General features: G+C 37.4%; 1 protein-coding gene across 2 annotated transcripts; it reads left to right on the forward strand.

The window, feature by feature from the left end:
* The first annotated feature begins 1,240 nt into the window (after nucleotides 1–1,240).
* On the forward strand, nucleotides 1,241–8,541 carry LOC144215121 (histone-lysine N-methyltransferase SETDB1-B-like). Of its 2 annotated transcripts, none has more exons than XM_077743924.1 (8): nucleotides 1,241–1,452; nucleotides 1,896–1,982; nucleotides 2,101–2,388; nucleotides 3,716–3,883; nucleotides 4,628–4,829; nucleotides 5,740–5,813; nucleotides 7,065–7,255; nucleotides 7,335–8,541. In XM_077743924.1, the coding sequence occupies exons 2-8, from the start codon at nucleotides 1,904–1,906 to the stop codon at nucleotides 7,437–7,439; spliced, it is 1,107 nt and encodes a 368-aa protein (XP_077600050.1). In that variant the 5' UTR covers nucleotides 1,241–1,452; nucleotides 1,896–1,903; the 3' UTR covers nucleotides 7,440–8,541. The 2 variants fall into 2 exon arrangements, with proteins under 2 accessions (XP_077600050.1, XP_077600051.1); XM_077743925.1 differs by having other exon boundaries at nucleotides 1,899–1,982.
* The last annotated feature ends 1,400 nt before the right edge of the window (nucleotides 8,542–9,941 follow it).

A 9,941-nucleotide genomic window follows, 5' to 3' on the forward strand; every position in this document is an offset into this window, starting at 1 on the left:
GACATGGCATTGCGAAGGACTCGTCAGTAAATAGAATAGAAATGCACACTTGTGAATGTTGGGTATTTTAGGAATTGAATTTAGTGTACAGTATGGTGCTCAATGGATTCATTTCATAACCATTTGATACTCTACGAGCAAGAATTCCTCTTTTTTATGATGTTAGAATGCCACTTGATTTTGCATCACAGTAAACTCCAATTGAAAAAATAAAAACGGTTGCCTTATGTCTTGCCACAGTCAAAATTATCAAAATTGTTTTATCCCCCCAGTGTAAATGTAACGGAATGTATTAAATGTATATAAAATGTCATGTTAAACTGATTTGCATGTCTTTGAGTTAAATTGTGGCATACAATATTAGGACAGTTTATTGTATTTATTGTGTCATCAAGTTATTTCCACCCATAAAAAACAGCTGGTAATTCAGTTTTGAGAATTGATGAATTTTATATGGGACAGCACATATTAATGAACATATTTATGTTAATGAACATATGTGTAAATATGTCCGTTTGTAACCGAGGGTTTATTTCTATCTTTCGCCCCTTGTGAAATTAGCTGAAATCCAAAAACATGTATGGTAAGGCTGATTGGACATTTTCAAATGCCCCTAGGTATGACCGTGAGTGCGTAAATGGTTGTCTGTGTCCTCGTTGCAGGCGATTGGCTGGCCACAGATTCGGGGTCAAGTCAGCTGGTATGGGCTCCAGCACCCCCCGCACCTTAGTGATGATTAAATGGTTTATAAAATATGTGAAAATACAACCTTAGACACAAATGTGGACACTTTATTCACATTTTTTAATGGTATTGTGACACACATTCACTATGTTAAATGGGATGACGAGGCAAAAATTGAATATGTAACAATACATTGCATAGATTAGATTTGTACACAATGGGCTGAACAGGATGCTTTATGAAATGGGAACACAAGTGTTATTTTTAGAGAAGCAACAGTAGATGTAAAAATGCATTGCATTAGAAACAAGGAACAAAAATGAAATTTTATGGTGTGGGGGGAAAGAGAAAATAAGAATGAATTTGGAATTCATTATGAAAAAAAAAAGTTTTTTATCTCGATACATAAATGCAATAAAAGCCATGTTAGTTATGAATGGGAAATTTACTGTGTAGTTGAGCCATTATGCACCATATCGCTAGATGGCGATAACGCTTAATGTTTCTTGCCAACCAATATCAAAACAACAGAACGAAGAATAACGAATAAGCGGAAGACCACGACGACAACGAAGAAGAAAGAATTAGAAGAAGAACGACGGCAAAGGAGAATCCTTCCCGCTCTCATAATATTGATGTTTTTGGATATTTTAGACGTTGCTGGCAGTCACGCCCAACATTTGAATCTTTTTTGTATTAACTTCTTTTCATCATTACTACAAACGTGTGGTCATATCAACTCAAAAGGCGACCATACCGTTAACTGAGGTAAGCTAGTCAAATCTACCGCATGCTAAGGCATCGTTTTATACTTGAAATGTTAGGTCATTTTAACTGTGGCGTTGACAATCAACCACCAGTATTCTTTGATCGCAGACATTTCAAAGGTCGTTTTCTGGCCGTTGTAGCGAGTTAAGAAAGAGTGACGTCAAATTCCTCGCATATTAATGATGCCGCACATTCTAGAAATGGCGATGGTAGTGTAAAATTAAGATTTTCTTCCTTGTACTCTCAACACTTGCATGTTAAGGCTGTCCATTTTTGTAGTTAGTGTATTTTTGAACCCCTTTTTAGCGTAATATTACTGTTTAAATAGTCAATATCAATAAGTAAATGATAAATCTCATTTGCTAAACTGCTTTATCCTCATTAGGGTCGCGGGGGGTGCTGGAACATTTTTTTTTCTGACCGATATATTCTGTATTTGTTAGTAGAGATCATGGAGATGGATGATCAATTAGAAGTAACAATGTTACAGTCAGAAGAAACCAGTTCAAAGAGGGGACTATTTGAATTTGGTAAGTTGTCATTGGGTCTTAACACATTGTGAAAACTGTATCAGTTTGTTTAAGAATAGTGTGAATACTGTAGTGTTTAATTTACTTGTTACATACTGTTTTTCTTTTTCATCTAAAGAAAGCTTGGCTGAATCCCAATGTGAGTCAGAACCTTCCACGAGTGGATTTCTGTGCAAAAGGAAACGCATGGAATACGGGTTGTCAAAAAGAGTGGAGGTGTCATTGGTCAGGCTTCCTGATTATAAGATCAGCGCTCTTCGACCACCCACGCCCCCACAGTTTTACAGCGAAGATGAATCTCAAAGCAGTTCGGATTCTGATACAAAACACAGGGAATCCAGCGATTCAGATACTCCAGCAGGAAAGAAATCAAAAGCTAAAAAAAACAAAGCAATGAGCAGTATTGGTAAGCACTTCATTTCTTGCAAATAACTATCTACAACAAAAATGACCTGGCAGAGGCATATTCTTTATTCATTTTCTTTATTACTTAATAATAATATTTCTGGGAAACTGTATCATCCGGACAAACCTCACTTAACTCTGAAGAGAACATGCTAACGCCACACAGGAAGGTCGAACCCTACCTGGAATTGAACCCTCAATCTCAAAACTATGAGGCTGATGCACTAACCACTCGCCCACTGAAAAGCCCACCATATTTTTGTAAGGATAAAAAGTTGGTTTAAAGCACGGGTGCCCAACTAATCTACAGGGGCCCCGATCCAGTCTGTTTTTAATTTCTTCACTCTCTACAGCACATGGATCAAATGATCAACTCATCAGCAATCTGTCCACGCGCCTGATTGCAATCATGATTATCCTGATTATTTGATTCAGGTTTCTTGTTAGCGGGAGATATTGAAAAACGACTGGAGACATCACATTGCGTCAGGATACAAAATCTACTTAGGGGAATAAAGGTCTAGGGGTACCACAGGGGTCCTTGCTAGGTCCGCTGCTCTTCAGTCTTAACATAAATGATATACCAAGCTGTGTTCCAAATGTATGCCGATGATGCTTTTCAATATGTACACGTGAGAGACAGAAAACATGCTCCACAGGAACTCAAAGATTCATTGACGAGAGTGAATAACTGGCTTGAAAAATCCCAACTACACTGAAACATATCTAAGACTGTTTGGATGTATTTCCCAAAAATGGTGACAAATAACTGATGTTTTTGTCCAACAAAAACAATCAATGTAGTCTAAGAATTTAAATATCACAGAATCACTCTTGACTCTCAACTTGTCTTTAAACGCAAAATATGAATGATCAACCATTCTAAATTAGTTCGGCTATTTCTGTGTTCAGCAAGCCTGTTTTTACAGTGTGCTAACATCTGTGGTAGTAAATTTCTGCTGACTGTCTCAACACCAGGCTGCAGCTCTTGAAGGTGCAAGTTAATTGTCTCAAGCTTAGTAGACTTTTGACTTTGTAAAACAAAGGCATCTATTGCTTTATGACCTTTTACCCCTGAAACTTCTTATCATATAAACAGGTAGTGATTTGGGTTGTTCAGATGTTGCAAACTACATCTGACATATCCATTGACATTGTGACAAGATGCAAATTAAATTGCTTTATTTTGTACTTTTCATACTTTGGTTTGTATTCAGTCAGCGAGGGCACACGTAATGCATGCTGGGCCTCCGGTCATTCATAGAACTGGAAAAAAAACAACAGAGGATTGACATTAATCATTTTTTTGTAACCTCCAATTTCCACAGAGCTCACGCCGATTATTGATTCGTCAGTATTTGCTTATGCGACTCACGAAACAACTAAGACGCGCCCAGATCTACCTGAGGAGGAAATCACTGTGGGGTTGACTGTGCTGGCCAGGAAGAAGAATTTAAGGTGGCAACGGGGGCAAGTTGTGGAGGTTGTTACTAAAGGTGGGAATTACTCACATTTAGGAAAGTTGTAATAACCTGTGTTGGCGTCAACAGGGACAGTTGCACTTGTTATTAAGCGTGCCATACGTTTTTATGGAGGTCAATGAAGCAAGACATACATATAGTGTGGCTGTGTTATTGTCTGTTTTTAGCATGTTAGCTTCTATTGCTAACATGCTAAAAACATGTTTCCCCATCATACACTTCTCATCCTGAGTGTTGATCTGAAACTTGAGGTATTCTCACAACAGCACTCCAGTTCTCTGTGGTGGCCGTATGGTCTAATTGTAGTTTTAATTTACTGAATTTTTATTTTTTGTTTTTTTTATATAGTTGACAAAAAAATTTTCACGATAATTATCGTTATTATTTCATCGTTCAGCTCTAGTGTCAAGCATTGAAGAACTGTTGTAACATTGTATTTATATGCAAAGTGGGGATTGCTGAGACATTAAAATGCAAGATATTTTATTTCTGTTTTCTGTCCCACCATTTGATAACAGAAATGAAAATTAAATCATTATTTTTTTCATTTTTCTGGCTACACCCCTAGCACCCTGAACACATTTCCTCATGATTGCATGTATCTTTATGAGGTTCTAGGTTTGGCAGTTTTGGATTCCAATGCACAAGTCCCAAAAATTGCTGGGGCCATTAGTTTTGGATATATCAAAAGAAATGTACAATTTCTTATGGATGAAAGTAATGCACCAATATAATGTTTGTTTATTTCTTCCATTTTAGAGGACGGGCGATTAAAGTACAAAGTTACGTTTGAAGAAAAAGGAAGGAGCCTGGTTTCAGGACACCACATTGCTTTTGAAGACACACCGAAGCTGGAGCAAGCCTACGTTGGTGCGCGTGTGGTGGTAAACTGTCAAGAAGACTCAATTCAGTACCGGGCTGGTATCTTGGCAGAGCTTCCCACCAGAAAGAACCGCCTGAGGTTTGTGAAATGAGTATTCAAAAAATGTTTTTCTGTCTTAATGTGGTTTTACACATTTTTATTCAGCCATGGCGATATAACCAAATACTGTTTAAAGGTAGACATTTTATTGTGTGTATGAAAAATACATGTACATATAAACACACATATACATGTACACACACACACATATACACACCTACATACACACATACACGTACACACACACATATACACAAAAAATGCAACAGCTCAGTCTACCCACATATTGATTGTAGGTAATGAAGTTTTATTCTGCGAAAGGGTGCCATCGGCTATCAGTGTTGTGTGCACGAGTATACTTCATTACCCAGAAAGCCCCCCTGCGTTTTCTGGTCCATGTGTAGGAGAATAAACCATTCAGTGCTCGTAGATATCTGTTATACACGAAAGAAATGCAGCAAAAAAGACAGTGTGCTACAATCATAGCCTCTTATGTCATGGCCTCCTTGCTTTCTCATATCTAGAGATAATTATTTGCTCAAAACTTTCCTTGTATCTCGAGCTGCTCATATGTAGAGGTACCACTGTATTTGGTTATATCGCCATGTGTGTATGTAGATGTATGTGTATCTTGCGATCCTGAAAATGAATGGATGATTGCTTTAATGTAAGTGTAAAACTGATAAATTGGTACTAGAATTGCCGTCTCTATATTATTGCATTTTGTTTTTTTTTTTAAAAAAAATTAGGTTGCAGTTTTTTTTGTTTGTTTGGGCCTGTGACTTATACTCTGGTGTGATGTATAGTTTCATAATATAAGTATTGAATCTAATCGTGAGCTACATTGAAAATGTAGTCATTACACAAGCATGATGGTTAAGAGCTTGAAGTAATGTTCTCCTGTGTAAATGCCATTTTAAAATCACTAAAGGTTGTATTCAATTTACAGGTTCTTGGTGTTTCTGGATAACCACAGACCTGTCTATGTTGGCTTAACATTATTTTACTTGGTGGCCAGACCATGTAAGTTTGATACTCGCTCCTAAAAATAGCTTGTTTCATAAAAGTGCACTGACATTTTTTTTATTTGAAATCAGTCAGTATTTAACTGTCTGAGCCAATGGTCCCCCACTTTTTTTCCCGCAGACTAATACAATTCTTTCTATTTTCTCGCGGACCGGCTAAACATGGAGGACGACAACTTAAGACAAAATTGTATGGGGTTGAGGTCGGTGCACGAACGACCTTCACGATGGCAAAAAAAAAAACAGTCCCAACACTAATAGCAATTGTGGTATTTTCACGCTTATGGGGCGCACCGACTGAAAGGGTGCTGTCTCAGATCCAAGTGCAATTACAGTTTTTTGCCCATAGAAAAGGCGCTTCATCTCAATGAACGCGCTGCAATGGTCGTGCTAGAATGACACCTATGCATGCATCCTAGCGTATCTTTTAAAAAAGGCAACAGAAGCAAAACTGAGACTGATTGTATTTTATTGACATAATGTTTATACGCGGTAATGTATGTCAAAGCATTCAAACATCTACAAATCTGTCAAACTCCCATCTTCTGTATCAGACAGAGTTTCGCCAAATGGGCAATTTGCCAACAATGCTGGGTTCCATCAAATTTTTCAGGGTCACAGTTGTTGCTGTGGAATTTCGCAATAGTCATTCCAGCTTTGACGAAACCTCAAACAACTCAATCGCTGACACTTTGTCCCAGGCTTCGACAATCCTTTTTTAAATAATCACGTAACTCGTGACAACCCTTTGGAGAACTTCCAAACTTCACACAGTAGGGACCCACCTGGTGTTGAACCCTTAATCTCAATGTATGGCCAACTCGCTAGACTCGGTCACGCTATCTCCACTAAAAATTCCATCCTGGCTCGTAGATATCTTTATGCGAGGGAGATACGGCGAGAAAAACAGCGATGCTGTTCTCGTAAGCAGCCTACTCGGCCACCCACACACGGCTGCATCGGGGACCGTCACCACGTATGCTCGTATCTCAAATATGCTTCTTAACTCAAATTTCTCATATGTTGGGTCACTCGTATGACAAGGTATTACTGTACTGTACCATAATTTTTTTCCTAGTATTTTTAAAGATAACATAATTGTTATTTAAACAATGGACATCCAGGGATTTTATTGTTCAAGTGGGTATGCTGAAACCTTCCTTTTTTGTTTTTGTTTTTCACTTATATTAACGCAGTAGTAAAGTCTCACTTAAGTTTTGATTGCAGTATTACCTTTGTCACCCATCAGTACCAGACACCACAGATGACATCCAAGACGACACTCACAAACGCTTTATGAAGCAGTACATAAAGGACTGGCCTTACCCGCATTTAACTCAGTACAAGCCCAGTCAACACGCCACAGTGGAGTTCAATGGAGTCCAGCTAAGGTGCAAGGTGGAGATGGTAGACTGCAGCTTGATAATGGTGGTTTCTGAGGTTCGTCCAATCTATTACTTGATTAATCTCATAATACCAATTGCCCTGAGCTTTTGTGTCTATTCTGTCGCACCCTCAGTGTAATCAACACAAAGAGTGGATTCATCGTGGCTCTCTGCGGCTGTCACATATGCCAAGGTTTTTGGAAATGAGGAGAAGAGAAGCTGAGGCAGGTGAACAGTAATCTGGCTACATTTTCAGGTCCAGCAACTGTAACAGCAAACTTGGAATTTCTTTGGAAAACATTTTTGGCCATTATTGGCTTCTTTTCTTTGGATTCTTTGGTTAGATTTCTTTCCAGCAAATTGTACAACTGTGTTTGATTTACTGGTTTGGATAGTTTGCTAAGATTTCAATGTAAACATTTGTTAAACTTGTTTTTCTCCATTGCTTAGTGCTTTAGGTGTTAAGATGCAAGTTGTGTATAATCATACACAAGCTATCTTGTAACAACTATTGGCATTGTTGGAAATGTAACTGGATGAATCCAGTAATAATAGAGGTTAGTAAGTATATCATGGGTAGTGCTTTTAAATGCAAACGTTTCATTGAAGATAAAATTATAACGTTCTCAGTCAAACACACATTTATAAAGATTTGTGCATTTTTATTTCTTGTTGTCCTTGGGGTCAGTTTCACCCCATTTGTTGTTCATTAAAAAAGAAAATACAAACAAAATGCCCCCTAAACTATACAACTTTTTAATAAAAGGATGTGGAAGTGCCAAATTTCCATAAATTCCCATGGCTATTGTTCTCAAGAGATTAGCGAGGGTGCTGGAGCCTTTCCCAGCTAATTACCGCCATAAAACAGGAACCACCCCGAATTGGTTGTAAATTGCAGGGTGGAATGAGACAAAACCATACGCAACACACTGATTCCATCTTTTTCAACAAATGTAAAAAATAAAACAATGGGGACAATTTTTTTTCTTTAAAAATAATGTATTTTCTCAGTTTAACGTTTTTAGCCTCATCTATGTAATCTGAATAAATTATTCAAATTTGGCACCTCCACATCAATGCATTTGGTTTTTATTTTTAATTTTCCTAATTTAATGGGGACAACTGATTACAAAAGACTTGTGATATTTCCCTCAATGTGTGTATACATTTTGCATTCCTTGGTGTTGCCCTGGTTTAACGTTTTAGCTGTGTCAAGACTGTAAAAAGGAAATGTTGAGTTAAAGAAGAATTTTCTTGGAGCATTTTAGTGATATCAGCTCTTATTTCATGGGCCCACTGTTCAGTAATCTTGTAAATAAACCTTGTGTCAAGCAAAAAGTAGGCGGAAGGTGAATATGATTGCTTTTAATGAGAAGACTCTTAGACAGACAATCACATCAGCTACAGGACACAAGGTGTCTTCAACCAGGGTCTTTTGCTGACCATTCATTCGCTTATCACCAGAATTATTGCGTGAGTGGAGGGCCCCAAGCAAATGGCAGAGGTAGACAAAGATGGGGCCAAGAAGGCAAATTAACATAGAATGCAGGAAGGCTTCAAACCCCAAATGAATCATTTTATCGCTTATAAGTTGTATTTGTAACTCCAAAAAAAATGACTGATTCAATGGTACGGCTTATATGCGCAAAAGACTCAGCGTGGTTATTTTTCTTTTTTACCAGTAGATGTCGCCAAATTAACATTTACTATTTGTTGGTTATTTTCTGTTTTGCAGTATGAATTACTAACTTCCTTATGATAATGACCCTAATAATGTGCTTTTGATTCATAAACAGTATCTCAGAAATACCATATGCAATGATATTTCTTAAGATTTTCCCCTCAAAGTAACACATTTGTTCTCTATTAAAACCATGAAAAGGGAGGTGAAAATATTTTAACTAAGGGGCGGCTTACACACGCGAAATTGTGAATTTAGATGATTTTAAGGCAGGCCCAAAGTCCGGTGGATTAACTTGATTTGCAGGACCGAGCCCGAAGCAAACCTGAAATTTCATATTTTAGTTGTGAGGACTCGGTGTTCCCGAGTCGGGAGGAGAAGGCGTGATAAAAAGGAAGCTAAAATAGCAGCAACCCTTAAACTCTGCCTTTGCCAGTCTCAAGTTATGATAGAAAAACAGAAGGGGGGACGGAAGGGGTTTCATCTCACAAAATGTTTTTTTTTAATTCACCAAATGGCACGGTCTCCACCTCAAATTTGAAGAAAAATATCTATATATATTATATTGAAAATGAAAAACTATGGCATATATTTAATAAATGCCAGTAATTCTGAGAAGATTTTGATGAAAATGTTTCAATACTATAATATAATTATTCGAAAATACACGTCTGGCCTAATAGAGGCGCTAGAGAGTCAACCCAAGTGGACCACAAGGAAAGACCGTTTATCAATTGGAGAACGGGAAAGTTAACATAATAAACGCTATACATTTCTATAACATTTTGTATATGTCTTGGAGGTGAGACTATTAATTTTATATGAATTTAGTTTAGTAGGAAACCAATGTTTAGGGCCGCAAACTGAGAATCGACAATTTTATTGATTCATGATTGTATTTGTTACATTCTGGAATTTTTTATGAAACTAAGTTATTTTTTTTTAATTCGTGTCACTTTACCAATTATTTTTTTTCTTGTATGACGCAACATTTTCGTCACAATAAAATTGAAATTCGCTGTTGTATACATATTTTCTGTTCATGACCACAAGAGGCAGC

Source organism: Stigmatopora nigra, chromosome 21 (assembly GCF_051989575.1).
Source record: "Stigmatopora nigra isolate UIUO_SnigA chromosome 21, RoL_Snig_1.1, whole genome shotgun sequence".
Classification (NCBI taxonomy): Eukaryota; Metazoa; Chordata; class Actinopteri; order Syngnathiformes; family Syngnathidae; genus Stigmatopora; species Stigmatopora nigra.

Coding starts and splice junctions, on each gene's coding strand:
- LOC144215121 (XM_077743924.1), top strand. CDS start 1,904: ATGGAGATGGATGATCAATTAGAAGTAACAATGTTACAGTCAGAAGAA. Junction 2,389..3,715: donor CAAAGCAATGAGCAGTATTG/GTAAGCACTTCA, acceptor CAATTTCCACAG/AGCTCACGCCGATTATTGAT. Junction 3,884..4,627: donor TGTGGAGGTTGTTACTAAAG/GTGGGAATTACT, acceptor CTTCCATTTTAG/AGGACGGGCGATTAAAGTAC.